The following is a 16,949-nucleotide window of genomic DNA, read 5'->3' as shown; positions in this document are numbered from 1 at the left end:
ATTTTTGAACAAATAGTACTGGAACAACTGGATTCTACTTCTGGGGAAAACAAAATAAATCAACACCCCTCAATCACATCATCCACAGAAATTAACTTGAAATGGATCATAGATCTAAATGTGATAACTAAGAATATAAAATTTCCAGAAAAAAAAAGCACAGGAAAAATATAATTATGATGTTAGGTTAGGAAATGGTTTGGTGTAAGACACAAGAACCAGAAAGTATAAAAACAAAAAACTTGGTAAATTAGATATAATCAAAATTAAAAACTTTTGTCTTCAAAAGGGTTTATTAAGCAAATGAAAGGCTTATTGTAGGAATCATTTCATAATGTATAAAAAAATTGAATCACTCTGATGTATACCTCAAAGTAGGATATATCTATTACACTTCAATAAAAACAATAATTTTTTTTAAAACTTGAGAAGACCAAAAAAAAGAAAAAAGGAAGAAAAGGAAAGAAAATGAAAAGCAAGTTTAAAGATTTGAAGAAAATATTTTCAAGCTTATGTCTGATAATGGATTTATATTTAGATCATATAAAGAATTCATAACTCAGTAATAATAAGACAAACTTAATTTTTAAAAATAGGCAAAAGATTTGAATAAGCACATTACTAAAGATATGTGAGTGGCAAATAAGACATAAAAAGAATTTCAACATCTTTAGTCATTAGAGAAATGCAAATTAAAATCATAATGACTGTGACTACACATCCATTAGAATGGCTAGAACTTAAAAGACTGAAAATACCAAGTGTTAATGAGGATATGGAACAAATGGAACTTGGATTCATTGTTGGCAGGAATGCAAAATGATATAGTTACTTTGGAAAACAGTTTGGCAATTTTTTAAATAAAATTAAATACACAGTTACTAAAAGACCTAACTCCTAGATATTTGCCGAAGAGAAATGAAAAACATGTCCATAACAAAAACTTGTGCTCAAATGTTTATGGCAATTTTATTCAAAATAGCCAAACCCAAGTGAATATACAAATTACACTGTATCCACGCAATTAAATACTACTTAGAAATAAGAAAGAACACATTGCTAATATATGCAGCAACACTGATCTCAAAGGGATTATGCTGAGTGAAAGAATCCAGCCACAAAAAGACTAGACTACGTTTTATTATTCCATTGATATGAAACTCTAGTTCAGAGTTCAAAAATCGTTTAAAAGGGACTCTGATTAAGCCAGCTTGAATCAGATGCCTTTCCCTGAATCAGGCAACCATGAGGTGTTATGATTGACTCAACTTGGGTTAGCTGGCCATCCCTGGGCCAGTCAGTGGAGTAGAGAAATGCCCTATAAAAGGATATACCAGCCTCCATTTTAACCACATGATTAGAATAAAGAGAAGGAAGATTTTTCAAAACGGGGTAAGGATTTTGTTGAGGAAAGATCAAAAAACAGATTGCTCCTAAGTCAACAGTTGGCTATCTAGACACATGCATGGTGCACACAGTCACTTACATACTTCCATGCGTAATACAATGTCAGAATTGCTCTTCCCACCAATGGCTAAGTATATGATGTGATCAAGTAATGCAGTAAAGTGATTCAGGAAGGTGTTTGGTTATCTAATCCTCAAGAGGTCTTGGTTCATTGGCCAGCTAAAAAGGTCTTCTTTTAATGAAGCCAAATATCTGAACTTTTGTTCTCCAAGTAACATCAGATGGGCTAGATTTTCTCTACTGGCATTCTTTGAAAGCCAAAAGAAATAATTGGTATATTCTCTGATCTTAACATTTTTCCCTGGATGTAGGATTGCTGCCTCAGAGGAAAATAGGATGAACAAATCAGTTTTAATGAGGGAGGAGTATTGAGAGTTGGTTGGGCAAGAAACCAAGAATTCTGATGTGGTGTGAGGTATCTGTGAGAAGTTGATACGTGTAGAATATCCACATCTGAAAGGCAAGTTAGACAATGATACTGAATTTGGAGCAGTTAGATCCATAGGAGTCATCCTTCATACCCCCAACATCTAATCCCTCACTAGGTACTGCTTGTTTTACTCCTAAAACAAGTAAATATCTCTGGAATCAGAGCACTTTTTTTTTTTCCATATCTGTATCATTACCCAAGTCTAAAGCCAACCATCATCTCTCCCCTTGACTCTAGATCCATCCTCATCTACACGTATCTCCTTCATCCAGTTCATCCCCACACTATAATGAGTGGACTTTTATTTTTTTAAAGATTTTATTTATTTATTCATGAGAGACACAGAGAGAGAGAGAGAGAGAGAGGCAGAGACACAGGCAGAGGGAGAAGCAGGCTCAACGCAAGGAGCCCGATGCGGGACTCAATCCCGGGTCTCCAGGATCACACCCCAGGCTGCAGGCGGTGCCAAACTGCTGCGCCACTGGGGCTGCCCATGAGTGGACTTTTCAAACTGAAAGTAAAATTCTGTCTCTCCCATGCTTAAGGACCTCCAATGTTTTTCTGTAGCTTCTAGGATAAAAACTAAAATCCTAAGCATCTGCCTCAAAGGACTGTGCTCTAGGATGTACCTCAACCCACCCTCTTGCCTGATCTCCAGCCACTCTTCTGCTTGCTTCAGCAATCCAGCCACACTGGCTTTCAGGGACCTGTCTCATTATTGCTCTCCATCCCACAGCCTTAGCATATACTCTTCTCTCTGCTGGAGTATTCTTTCTTGCATAGTTCATCATGTTCAGTCCTTTTTTTTTTAATATTTTATTTATCTATTCATGAGAGATACAGAGAGAGAGAGGCAGAGACACAGGCAGAGGAGAAACAGGCTCCATGCAGGGAGCCCGACGTGGGACTCCATCCTGGGTCTCCAGGACCACACCCTGGGCTGAAGGCGGCGGCGCTAAACCGCTGAGCCACTGGGGCTACCATGTTCAGTCCTTCTAAATAGAATTTGAGCACCGCTTTCTTGGAGAATATTCTCTTGGTCAGATTCCTTGGTAAATCATTCTTGTGGGGCAGTGTGGCTTTCCTTCATTTACTTTGCTTTTATGCCCTCACTGATATGAAAATGCCCATTGGACTGTCACCTCCACGAGTGTAGACACTATCTCTGTTTTATTCACTACTAACAGCATGTAGAAGATACTCAGTGAATATTTGCTAAATGAGTGGATGGATGATGGTGAGAGAGCCATTTCATGGAAGAAAATGTAAAAGTAAGAGTAGGATTGTAGTTTTGCTTTATTTTGTTTTTAAAGGAAAGAAAACACTTAGAAAAAAGTTTAAAACCACTCTCAAATTATTTGGTTGTGGGGTAATATGAAGACCTTTCCCCCTGGATGGGAAAGTCAGACTGAAATAAGAGGATAAATAGCTTTGACTTCACCCTATGTAGTTCAAGTTGGGGCTAAGAGGTAGAATTTCAGGTTAGGAGAACTAAGTTAAAAGAAATGCCCTGTAGTTTTGGCACTAAAGACATTGCTCCCTTCTCTGGTAAATTGAATTTCTGCTGCCTGGGAAAGGCAGGACTCACACTAAAGGGAGTTTAATATGCGCGATCATTTCCTAGAGCTTAGAGAATAAGAGGAGAAAGGTGGGGCAACAGAAATAAAACTAAGAAATAAACAAAGGGTACATTTATTTGACTGAAGATATTTTTAAAGAACCTTGAAAACCACAGGAGCTCCTCAAGATGTTTATGTAATTGAATATAATTTATCTGGAATTGAAAGGAATAATAATCAAAACATTTTTCACTTAACTGCATCTGGAGGTATTTGAAATTGGACTCTTGATGGTGGCCTGTGCTTGAATGTGTCCTCAGTGCTTTGTCCTCGGGCTGCATACTGGAAATGTGTTTTAAAGAGTAGACATGGAGCACAAAATATTAAATGAAATTTACCATATTCAAAATGCCCAACAGTGTAACATCCTCCTTGTTTGGCAGGGAAAAGACTCAACATTTGGAAACTCAGCAGTGCATTAAGTATTTTAATAATCATTGTTGACACACAAAGCATATGGCCTTTCAGAACTTACTGGGTCAAGTGTTGAAGTCTTCTAGGTTTCTAAAATTACTTTATAAAATTTAAACAAAATAAATTAAGGCACATTTCAGAGTATATTAATTCATGAACTTTGTGTTATAAGCAACTGAAAAAAGTTTTCTTTTAGGATAAAAGAACGTCTAGGGGATCCCTGGGTGGCTCAGCATTTTAGCACTGCCTTCAGCCCAGGGCGTGATTCTGGAGTCCCAGGATCGATTCCTACATCAGGTTCCCTGCATGAAGCCTGCTTCTCCCTCTGCCTATGTCTCTACCTCTCTCTCTCTCTCTCTCTCTCTCTCTGTATCTCTTGTGAATAAATAAATCTTAAAAAAAAATCTACACAAAGGAAAGAACAAAATCCATAGCCCCACAAAAAAATTAATTTGCATTTAATTAGATCTAGAACCCCCCATTAGCAGGCCAGTCTTGTATTTACCTTGTATTTACTATTTACTCCTATTCATCCTTTAAGATCCACTTCAGATATCCTTCCCCCATCTCAGAAGCCTTTATTCCCTGCCTGCTTATCATTTATATCAGTTATCTGTGGCCACAATATTGCTGTGAAATAAGCAACTCTAACATTCAGTGTCTTAAGACAATAAGCATTTCTTATTGCTCACAGGTCTGTGGGTTAGCAGGACAATTCTGGTCTCTTTTAGGCTCACTCATGAGAATGTGGTCAGCTATAGGGTAGGGAGGGCTTCTCCTGATCTTGGGTGCCCCCCCCCCCCATATGTCTGTGGGTCAGCCGGGCAAAGGCTGATCTGTTGGGACAACTGGGCTCTCCTCCTTGTGTCTCGCATGTACAAGACTGTCACACCCCTCCAGCTGGCCAGCCCAGGCATGTTCTCAGGTTAGCCTGAGAAGCAAGAAAATGGAAACATGCTAGCATTTTTTTTTTCAAGCTTCCAGTTTCATCACATTTGTTGACATCTCACTGGTCAAAGCAAGTCACATGCCAAGCCCGATTCAGAGTAGGAGGAGCCTTCAAAGTTAAAGGTCAAAGGGTGGGACACTGGGAGGCCAGTATTTGGGGCTTTAATGACATCAATCTATCCTCCCACCCTAACCCACCCCCAGCATTAATCATTCTCTTATCTGTACTACCTCTCTTCTACATTCTTAGTTGTATTAGAATGTAGTTGCTAATTTGTCTTCTCTAAAAAACTAGAGGGTCCTTATGCTTAAGTGCATTCATTCATAAGTATATACTGACCCACTGCTACAAATTTCATTCCTTTATAAATGCCCCAGTGCCTAGCACTAGTCCTGACACATAATAGGCAGTCACCAAATATGTGTTGAATGAGTACATATGTGAAAGCTCATACCCATATTAAGAGTGGAGACAGTGCCTCTCAGGATCCCAGTTGAGGAAGTCTTCCTGGCCTGAGCAGCTGGTGAACTGGTGGGGGGCTTGCAGTGAGGATTTCAGATGCTTTGAAACATCTTCCTCCTCACATTCTCCCATTCATTGCCCCTGGAACTTGGCTTTTCTTTTTTGTTTCCTTATTCCTCTCAAAGGAAGACAGAAAATCACTACTTTTAACTAATTATAAATTCACTTTATAGTCTGTGCTCCCATGCATCTTTGCCTAGAGTTTTTGCGCTCTATAGTGGAAATGATGAAACTCCAGGATTTATTTAAGCTCATAGTGTGGTCAATTTGAGAGGACCTAGATAGGCTTCTATTATTTGGTTTCCCCAGACCTGTAAACCAAAAATACAGAAAAATTCATAGGAAGTGTTTTCTACAGCTACAGACATAAGACCCTATTAATATAGGATATTACTTCAAACAAAATGGTGTTAAATGCATTGCCTCTTTGTTTTCCAATTCCATAGAATCTACAGGAAAAACTTGGGTTTCTGGGTAGAATCATAATTTTGAGCTTCTGGATGTTCCAGTGACTAGTGTAAGTTGCTTGAGAGGCAGAAAAGTATGGCTTTGGAGTCAGGCAGGCTAATTTAGAATGGCAGCCTTGCTCATTAGTTACTTCTCCAGATAAATCCTCTTACCCTCAGCAAAGAGGGTAATAACAGAGGCTAAAAGAGAATGAGTGGCATGTGCTGAGTGAATTGAATTAATTGTTCAGATGTATCAATAGTATCAATTGTGAATTGTGTCTATTGTTAAATCACTTCAGTTGTCAAATTGTAATAAATGGTAGCAATTGTATCGATTATTGTTGTTATTATATAATGCCCTATAATCTTATAAACTGTGAATATAAGTAATATTATCCGTGGTAAAGCTTAATGTTTTATATCAAATAGTCTTCATGCTTGTATTTATTAAAAAAGTAAGACCATCATTTCTAAAACAACATTAAAGGTTATACTTTAAAATGGTACTTAGGTACTTTACCTTTTGAAATGGCTTAGAAAATTTCTTTATTCAGTCACCAAATATGTTTTCGGCACCTGCTTTGTACTAGGTCACCAGGTGCTGGTCATGCAGTGGTGATCAAGGTAGACTTGCCTCCTGGTATCCTGTGATGGAAGAACTAGCACTAATGAGTCAGCATTACTCCCAGATTGCAGTTACCTACCTGGTAACTACAACTGTGTGAATTATCTGAGATTAAGTGATATTTGGCTTTCCCTGGTTAAAATATAGTGTGGTGATACTTAAGATTGGAAGAAGGAGAAATTTTGACTTCACCCATTTTAAAGTAGCTGTATTATTTTTAAAACCTTCTATTTGGGACACCCGGGTGGCTTAGTGGCTGAGTGTCTGCCTTTGGCTCAAGTCATGATCCTGGGGTCCTGGGATTGAGTCCTGTATCGGGCTCCCCATAGGGAGCCTGCTTCTCTCTCTGCCTATGTCTCTGCCTCTCTCTATGTGTCTCTCATGAATAAATAAAAAGAATCTTTTTAAACAAACAAACAAACAATTTTTTAAAGATTTATTTTAAAGAGAGAGTGAGCACATGTATACATACAAGCATGAATGGAGGGAGGAGCAGATAGGGAGAGGGACAAGCAGGGTGCCCTGAGTGTGGAGCCCAATGGGAGGCTTAATGACCCTGAGATCATGACCTGAGCTGAAATCAAGTCAGAGGCTTAACTAACTGAGCCACTCAGACACCCCTTAAACCTTCGATTTTATTATTAAATAATGTATAGAATTGACATTTCTGAATCTTTTCCTGACTTACTCCATTTTGAACTACTATATGGCTGAGGGATAGAGGGAGAATTGCTTATGTAAATACTCAGTAATAAAAAGTCGAAAGTTTATCAGTTTTTTTTGGCTGTGTCACAATTCTCTTATGTGGTATCTTAGGTTGGATCTTGGAACAGAAAAACAACATCAAGGGAAAAGCTAGTCAAATCTGAATAACGTCTGTTGGTTTAGCTAATAGGATTGTGTCAGTGTTGATTTCTTATTTTTCACAAATGTACTGTGTTACGTAAGGTACTAACATTAGAGAAGCTGAGCGAAGAATATACAGGGAGGTCAGCATCAAAGAACTATAGGGAAACAACAACAGGGCGAAGGTTATTCCCTTGCGGCTGGGCATGTTTCAAGACTTCTCCCCCTGTGGACATGTTGTGAATGCTTTGAAAGGAGAGGAATTTTAACTTTTGACTGACAAAAATAGGATGGTAAATCTGTATAAAATCATAATCATATGCAGTGCTGTGTTGAAGTCCTTTGGAGGTAGAGAATGGATGGCATAGGATATTCTCGCTTGCTTGGAATTTCAAAGGTGTTTTCTTGTATGAGAGAGATAAACCCACTAATGGGTCTTCTCTCACTGGCAAATTTAGGAGTCCAAGTGGCTCAAAGGTTCCCTTTTACTTTCATAGGTACAAACCCAAGTACGCCTTGCCAAAAAAAGCTTTGACAAATTGAAGATGGATGTGTGTCAAAAAGTGGATCTTCTTGGAGCAAGCCGATGCAATCTGTTGTCTCATATGCTAGCAACATACCAGGTAACAAAGTGATGTTGGTTACATTGAACCAAGAACGTTATGAGAGTTAGGGGACAGGAGACAGTTTTTGAGCTAAAAATATGGTTTTGGCATTATGAAGTTCTGAATGTCTTGCTCACAATTTACTTTCCACACCTCTCCTTTCTAGTACAGTTTACTCAAACTGAATATTAGCTATTTCCTGTACTCACATTGTGATCTCTCACTTTCCTGCATTTACTTAGATGGTTTCACCTGCCTGAGTGCCTTTCCCCTCCATTTGTACCTTTCCATATTCTTCTCTGTTTGATGTACCAGTCTGAGCGTCACATCCTTCAGAAAGCCTCCTCTGATTCAGCTTTGTAGCCTGTACTTCCCATGGCACAGTACTTACTCATCAGATTGCCATGATTCAATGAACTATTAATTTTTGTCTCCTAGCCTCTGAGTTTTTTTAGGATAGTACTCATATCTAACAAGAGTGCTACTAGGCACCAGTGGAGTGTGGAAGGCCAAATTCTGGGTGTTATAGAGAATATAAAAATAAGAACAAATTTCCTGTCCTAAAGGAACTTAAAGTTTCAGAAAAAAGTCAGAGATAGTCCACACATTCTGACTATATTTTCTGTACTTCAAGGAGAAAACTGAGTGTGCTAAGTGAAATAAGTTCTACAAAATCCAGTGAGGGTTTGAAGAAGTGGTGAATCAGTGGTGATATGACAAAAGTAGATTGGTAATGATCCCTAAATTTTGGGATATGGATCCCATGGGACAAGTACAGAGAATAGAGAGGAGTGTCCAAGTGGTAGAGCATTGTTAGCCTTTGCAGGCAGTATTTGAGGTAATGGGGGGGGGGGAAGCATTTAGTGTGGCTGAAATAGAGGTATAAAAAGAGGCATAATGGGAAACAAGGTGGCAGAGATGAGTTGGAATCCTATTTTGGAGTACCTCAAAAGCCACAGATGGCACACTTCTCCAGGGCCTGTGGCTAGAACTGGGCATTCAAACATTAACAGCTGTCCTGTCTTTCCTTACAGACCACTCTGCTTCATTTTTGGGAGAAAACTTCTCACACTATGGCAGCCATCCACGAGAGCTTCAAAGGTTACCAACCATATGAATTCACTACATTAAAGGTATGAAAGCTAGAAAGGCTATTAGAAAATCTTCTGAAAAGTAATGTTTTGTTTACATCATAGACAATGTCCATGGCGGCAATCATCATTATTCCAACAGACTCTCAATGTCAAAGAGAGAGCTATGCCCCCTAGGATAGTCTTTTACTGCGTCAGTATTCAATACAACAATAAGTCACAGAAATACAAAAACACAGCTTGAACCTTGGGGTACATGTTACTGGGAGATGAATTGTGGGGACTGGTCCTGCTCATTTAAATGATTTGTTTGACATTGTTAAAGGGAAGATTGTTCAAGTCTAGTATACTCCCATTATTTTTTAATTATTAAATTCAAATATGCTCACTTGAAAAGTTATTTTTCTTTCCTCTCTTACTTCTGACAAATGTCATTTTATTCTGTGAGTACCATCTAATACAGAATTAGATTTTTCATAAGACTACAGGAACATTTTCCAATAGAAAAAGCAACATTTAACTCTGTGATTTCTCAACTCAAAAAATACATATGCAAAGTATCTTGATTCTCAGTATTGCAACCAACTGTACAATCATTTTGGTTGCTGAGGGAGGAGAATGCATGTTGAGAAGGAAGTGATTTGGGTTCCAAAAGGATTTTGAGAATGAAAGTACACTAGGTATTTTGTTGCCAGGTCATAGCTTTGAAAGAAAAAAAAAAAAAAAACAAAGAAAGAACTGGTTAAAGTTCACCTTGAAATTGCCTTCCTTCTGATTTTTCAAGCAATTTGTAAATGACTCACACCTTGCTTGAGAAAACATTAAAAAGCTTTTTTTTTTTTTTTGCTTTAAAATTGCTCTTTGATTTTGAGATGTTTATAATGTCACTGCATCTACAAAATACTAAGACAGAAAACTTTAAGACCCTGGCCCTTTAAATGAAGATCCCAAGAGGATCCCTAGGACAGTTCACTCACCTTGAGATGCACCTACCCTGACTCCAGACAGGACATCTGGCCAGTGAAATTTGTTCTCATAATCTTCTTGTCAGCTGGCCATTTGCTCATGTATTGGCACTTGCTGACATGCTGCATGGTAAACAGATTCAGCATGTGCCCTTTTTTTGCTCTGTCATCTGGACTATATGCACTTGAAGGGAGGGACCTTTTATTTCTTACATATCCTCCTTTGTACAGCCACATGTTCTGTATCCAGTGAGCTCAAAGCCTTTCTTATTAGCACATCAGCAATGTTATCATTGTTGGTAGGGCTATATCACTTCCCCATAATTTATTACCACTTTCAGCTCCTTAGGAAGCAGCTATCCTGATCAAGCCAGGTTGATCAAAATCATTACAACTCACACTCTTCACATTTCTTATACAGGCCTGAACAGAATCCCGTCACTTATTCTTTGATAAGGCAGAGAGTTTCAGGTTTTGGAGTGTGTATGTGTATTAGATATTATTTTATAAGAAATACAATTTCAGTGTTTGTCTTTTAAAAGACAGCTGTATGTAACTCAGATCAGCTAGGTGGAAGATAGAATGATGCCTTCTGCAAAGACAGTTTAAAAGAAGTTCAGGTTGGAGCTAATTGCATATAAAGTACAATATGAAATTGAAGTTGTGCCACAAGCACGGAGGAATCCTTATGTGTACCCCTGGCCTCCTGTCTTGAGGAAAATATGGCTCTTTAATTGTTGCCATGATATTTATCCTGCAGAGAGGATCAAGCTGATTATGTTAGAGGATTTCTGGGCAGAGAATTTAGTGAAAGTTTGATGGCAATGGTTCAAGCAGGACATAATTACAAGTATTTTGGGCACATGACTATCTTTTGCTTTTTGCATCCTCAGAGTCTTCCTTAAATTATGGTTTAAGTAACAGTTTATGGTTTAATTGTAATATAAAGTCAGTAGAAATAATATATGTTAAGGTATAGTATAATTATAGTAATATTAAGAATGTTAAATGTCCCATAATCAACCAAATAAACTGGGCTCTTATTACTTTTCTAGAATGTTATTTGTCTAGGCTTTTCAGTGATGTTATATTAAATCCCAAGCTAGTCACTAATTATTTTTTTATATGGGCTTAAACCTATATAATAGAATCCTGTTATCATACAGCTCATTATTGCATACACAGAGGCATATTGTGTATCATGAAACATGAAAATGAAAACCACTAATGCCTTATGTATTACCATCAAGTATGAAGATACTACCTGACTTACCAACCTCTTGCACTAATATTTTTTAAACTCTCCTTGTATTTAAAAGATTTTTATTTGATTGAGTCGTTTTCAATATATGTCATTTTCTTCTGAATGGCACTATGTATTGATAATGGATATTTTGAAATTGAAATAAATATTTTCACAATTTATTTGTTCTCTGGATTTACCTAAGCAAATAGCCCCTGAAATGCCTTTTGGGACTCTGGCTGGAAAGAAAACATTGTCTTTGGAGAGGTTTGCCAAGCTCTGTTAATGAAAAGCAACCCATTTGTTTTCTTTGCTGCAGGGTGTATTCTGAGTGTTGGTAATTGTGCCACTGCAGCTGGATTTCCTGACTGTTAGTTTTATGCTTGATGAAGGATGATAATTAATGCGTTAAACACTCGATGCATCCTGTTTGGAGGGAAGAGTCTTTTGCAGAATTACAAGGATATAACTCATGCCCCAGAAGTTTAAGTTTTATTTCTAATGAATCTTTCTCAGAAAATACGTGTCATTCTTTCCCAAAATAATTTTATTGTAAAAATGAATTGTCTCCACTTCTTACAATTTGAAAAATATCCAAGTGACTATGTTGACATTTTGCAAATATTATGTGGTAATGTTTTAGGTGACAACTATTGCTTTTTTATTCAGGCCTGGTATTGTTCTATTAAAGCTACATTTATTGACATAATCCTTTATCACTTAAATTTTATGATTAATAGATTTTTGTAGCATTTTAGCTTTATGGGAAATTTAGCATTGAAATTTAATATTACAAAAATAATTTTTGATATTACAAATTTTTTTATCTAAATGCAACACAGCTCAAATTTAAAGTGGAGAGAACCATCTTTTTAAGTGATTTCCAAAAAAAAAGAAGCTGTGCTCTAATCTCATATTTTCAAAGAATAAATATTTATTATTTCATTAAACTAGTATTAAACATAGGTATTGTACATGGGTTATTATTAATATGTTAATTTTATACTGATTCCATATTATCTGAGAATGTCTTTTCACATGGTAGAAATAGTCATGGAGATAGGAATAGAATATTTCTAGGTATATCAGAACCACTGTCACTTTTTTAGAGAAAGTAATTTAGACTATGAGTTTAAAGCATTTTTTTTTTTCCTTTTTAGAAAGCTAAATGAGATGCTGTCTGTAGGAAAACAGTGCCCTGTCTTAAATTACCAACCCTCAGATGTGGTCATGTTTACTTCATCCTTCCAGGATGCCGTTTACTTACACATTTCCCCACAGATCCAAAACAGGCTTTAGAGAAAGCAAAACAAAAACAAAAGCATAAAAACCCTTCAGGAGTCAAGTGGCTTTTCTCTGGAAAATCTAAAATTCTATTTGTATCCATGGTCTTTTCTCCCCTAACTATTCTGTGGGTTGAATTAGATGTCTTTCTAGAGAAGTGATCACTGGGGGGCCCTTTGACAAGTGGACACACACCCATTCGGAGCTGGATGAGGGGCAGGCATGTTCTACTGTGTTTTTTTTTTTTAAAGAATCAGAATGCCTATATTTAATAAAAATGGCCAGTAGTAAAATGGATTTCTGTGATGCACCTCATTCCAGTATTTTTAGCAGGAAAGCCAGGCTTTCTACTCTGGATACGTGATAAAGCAAAGTATGTAAGATAATAAGCCCTAAAGCTAGCCAGACCTGGCTTTAACTTTGGCTCTCTCACTTGCCAGCTGTGTAGTGGTGGTGGTGGCAATAAGGATGGCAGCCATTGGTGGTGGCACCAGTAGTCCCACCAGTAATAGGGATGGGTTTATCAAGAATTCTAGAGTGGAACCAGAAGACAGCCATTGGCAGTATCACTACAGAGAGTTTTGTTGAGGTTGCCAGGTTCTGTAGCTTAGTTTAAGTGACTCTCTTACTGTTTTCACCCTAGATGATTAGTTTTACGGTGAGTTTCACAGGCAAGGCTATGACTGGCAGCAGAATAGGTGTCTCAGACCCCATCCCGAATAACCTACTCCTTCCCTGACTCCCACAGATGCTCTGGCCGCTCCATTTCCAAACCCGTTCTTCAGCCCTGCAAGGCCCTGGTCTGGTGTCATGTTATTCCCACAGGGATAGGGAAGGGCAGGGCAGGCCCGCAAGCAAGAAAGGCAGGGAGGCTTCCCACCCCGTAGCAGGGCTAATTCTTAAAAAATGCACTTCGGCTTTGCAATTGGCTTTTGCCCTGTGCCAGGATTTTAACTAAGGAAACCCGAATCTGAAAACCTAACTTTGGCCATGTTCAAAAATAACCATTGAAACAGATGTGCCAATGTTCCCTCTTTTCTTTCCTGGGGTCTAGGACTTAGCACTGTTATATGGAACATCGTTCTGGAGACCAACATGCTTTAGCTTTCACAATTCAAAAAAACATCCTTCTCTAAATTTTGTTTTTCTCAAATTTGTATGCCTAACAGCCTTCTTCCACCCACCTCCACATTTCTCAGTTAATCACTTGAACATTTACCGACAAGCCGCACAGCTCTGTAGTTACTTGCTTTGAAAATAAAGCCATAATAGTTTTTATGAAAATTGGGTAAATATCTCTGCAATGCTATTTTAGTTGCCAGTCCCAACATGGCAATTATTCATGGCAAGCATCCAGAATATCCTTTTAGAACTTTCAAGTTTTCTCTCAGTGTCATTACTTTACACAGCATTTTAGAAGAATGATTTTCCCCCAAGCTGTTCCAGGCCAGATCATTGCAAAAACTAAGATGCATCCAAGTCCATGGGAGAGGTGGAGATGAGGGGCTGATCATGGCCACCACTAAAGTCTGAGGTGGACCAGCCAGAGTGTGGGTGATCATCCGTTTGTCCATCCCTTGTGATCACTGACATTTGTTCTTCCAGGCAGCTGGTAGCTCAGGCTCTCCTCATAATGGTAAGGTTCCTCTCCATCCTCTGCTTCTCATTCCTTTACTTTTCCTCAAGGGAAAAGGGAAAATATTATCATTGCATAGGCAGTTACTTATTGCCAGAAACTTTGCTAAACGTGAGGTGAAGTAACGTCTCAGAGAATTTGTCATGGTATGCGTGACTCTAATGTGCCAAGGCTGGATATCATAATTAATAATACTGTTAGTTTCAGCACTAGCATATAGAAAGTGCATATATTTTTATCCTCAAGTAACCTTGAGAAGTTGGGTCTACTTGTTTTTTCTTCCCCCCATGTTTCAAATGAAGAAACTGAAGTTTAGAAAGATATAGTCATCTGCCCAAGGCCACATGCCCAGTATATGATAGCTCTGGGAACATGGATGCTCACGCCTTTCCCATTCTACTCTGTGTCATTTCTTCCAGGTGGGACTTTGGGCTGTGAGGCAAGGGGGACAGGAGAAGGTAACCTGTGAATTAAAAGTAGTACTTTGAAATCTTTGCACATAGTTGAAAAACATCATCTGTATAAGTCAGATACCTAGGAACCTAGTTCCCTTCTTTTAGAATTTGGAATGAAGTCTTCTTGATCTCCTTTGGCACTTCATGTGAAGGAGTTAAGTAAATGTTCTTGGCTCAGCTATTCAATAGTATTTCTTGACCTGTTGTAGAATTTTGAAGACCTGAATTCAAATATTGCTTCTACTTTTTCATGGTTGAATGGCCTTAAGCAAGTTATTTCACCTGAGTCTCTCTTTCTGTATCAAAAAACCAGGAAGACAGTGTTTGTCTGGGTTTTGTGAGATGTGTAAAACATGGAGTGCAGTACCTAACACAAGGTGAGCCCTTAAGACATCTAATTCCTTTTTAGACTTTTAAAAATTATTGATAAGAAAGTACATTTTGATTGCTCACTATGAACTTGATACTGTGCAGAATCATTTTCTCCATTAATCCTCAGTATTCCAAAGAAGGTATACTTGTCATTAACTAACTCCACTGTTGTGATGAGTGTGCAGAAGCCCCCAAGGGGTGAAGACCCTTTTCCATGTCACAGCACTACTTGATCTATTTTCGTAGTGCATCTGTTTCCAGGACCCTGTGATGCCTTCCTGGTGACAATTTCCCATCATATTTTAAAGAACAAGATTACATATCTTATTTATGATTGTGTTTATTTTTCTCTAATCTTATTAGCTTTTTGTTCTACAGTACAATTCAGGAGTACCTTCTGATCCTAGATTAACAGTGCTCCTTATATAGTATCTTTATGGATTTATAACTGCATGGGTGGGGAGGCCATGTGTGCTAAAAGTCCATGAATTGTGTGTCTCATACACATCATGACAGCCTCTGCTTTTTATTCCTCATGTGCTACCAATTATATAAACACAAACATACACACCCAACTGAGTTCACCATCTTTTAACCATGCCTCACTATTTTCAGCATTTCTATTTCCTTTTATAGATAACCATTTGGCACCTTCATATACATACAGTATAATTAATGGAAAGTAGCCTAAGAAAATTAGATGTCATAATTAAAGATTAGAAAAAAAGGTTACTCAATTGTCAAGGCTAAACTTAAACTTAGGTCATTATATTAGTGTTGGCTGCTAGCCTTTTGTCTGTGAAATTTGTTTTGCTGAGTAGTTTTGCTTTCATTCAGATGAATGTTGCTGTTGCTTTTATTTTCCTAATACAGGAAGTAGTAACTCCCATTATTATATTAAGCTGTTTCCTTTCTAAGACACTTTTGCAAGCTCAGTCTGCGCATTTCCTCTGTCACGCTGATCTTATATATTGTGTGTGTGCTTCCTGAAACCATTTAAGCATTGATGGAAACTATTAGCATGTCAGTGCAGCCTTAAACAGAGAAAGGTTACTTAGTCTAAAAACATTCTTTCCTCTGAACAAAACCTTTCAGTCTTATATGATTCTGTATTGCTGCTAATACATAGTGATTTTCATAAGCAATTTTAATGAGGGACCTAGTGGGGTTGGGGTTTAGAAACAGAATGGTTTGACGTTTCATTTCTGGACATGGATGTGAATGTGGCTTCCATCAGCCACTGATTCAAAATAGTTCCATCTGATGGCCGCCTCATCTGTGCAGTCAGCCAGGCCTCTTAGATTCATGTTGCCTGAGCAGGTGTTCATGTCACACAGAAAATGCTGTCACCCCTGACTTTTACAGATGCTATAGGGTTAATTGTTTTCAGCTGAGTTATGGACTTTAAAATACTATAAAGAATTCACCTCCACCATGGCCCCTACTTGGACCTTTTTATCAAATTTTGGAGAAAGCAGTGATTCACTATGTAGAATATCCTGTATCTGCCAGTCATACCCAGCCTAATATTGAGAGAGGCAAGGGGCCATGATTCATCCTCTGTGATGTTTCAAAGTTCCTCAAAGTTTCTTTATTATCTACATTGTTTACCATCTTTGCAAAGGAACAATTTCCATATGTGTTTGAATTTTTTCCCCCTTTCTGTATAGAGGAGTATTTAGCTTAGTTTGATCTAAAACTCTTTCTTGCTTCAAAAGATGCCACTTGAAATTTCCTAAAATTGACTGTGGTGATGGTTGCACAACTCTTTACTATACTAAAAACCATTGAATTGTATTCTTTAGATGGGGGAATTCTATGGTACAAGAATTATATCTCAACAAAGCTGATGGTAGATTCTCCACACAAGATTCCCCTTAATTTGAAATTCTGACATTTAATAAATAAGCCCAGGTACTCAGTATTAATTTTGCTTATGTTTTTATAAACCTTTTCCTATTACTCCCCTGAGCCTTT

At 37.8% G+C, this 16,949-nt stretch overlaps 1 protein-coding gene across 14 annotated transcripts in view; it reads left to right on the top strand.

The window, feature by feature from the left end:
* ICA1 (islet cell autoantigen 1) overlaps nt 1–16,949 on the top strand; it is a 140,737-nt gene that overhangs the window by 92,089 nt on the left and 31,699 nt on the right. For all 14 annotated transcript variants that reach the window (XM_072764409.1, XM_026003832.2, XM_072764406.1 and 11 more), the window contains 2 exons: nt 7,819–7,944; nt 8,961–9,059. In XM_072764409.1, the coding sequence (XP_072620510.1) occupies nt 7,819–7,944; nt 8,961–9,059 (225 nt within the window). The remainder of the gene's footprint in view (nt 1–7,818; nt 7,945–8,960; nt 9,060–16,949) is intronic.

This window comes from Vulpes vulpes, chromosome 7 (genome assembly GCF_048418805.1).
Source record: "Vulpes vulpes isolate BD-2025 chromosome 7, VulVul3, whole genome shotgun sequence".
In the NCBI taxonomy this organism is placed as follows: Eukaryota; Metazoa; Chordata; class Mammalia; order Carnivora; family Canidae; genus Vulpes; species Vulpes vulpes.
The sequence above is the reverse complement of the archived record's forward strand: the minus strand, read 5'-3'. Positions and strand labels throughout refer to the sequence as shown.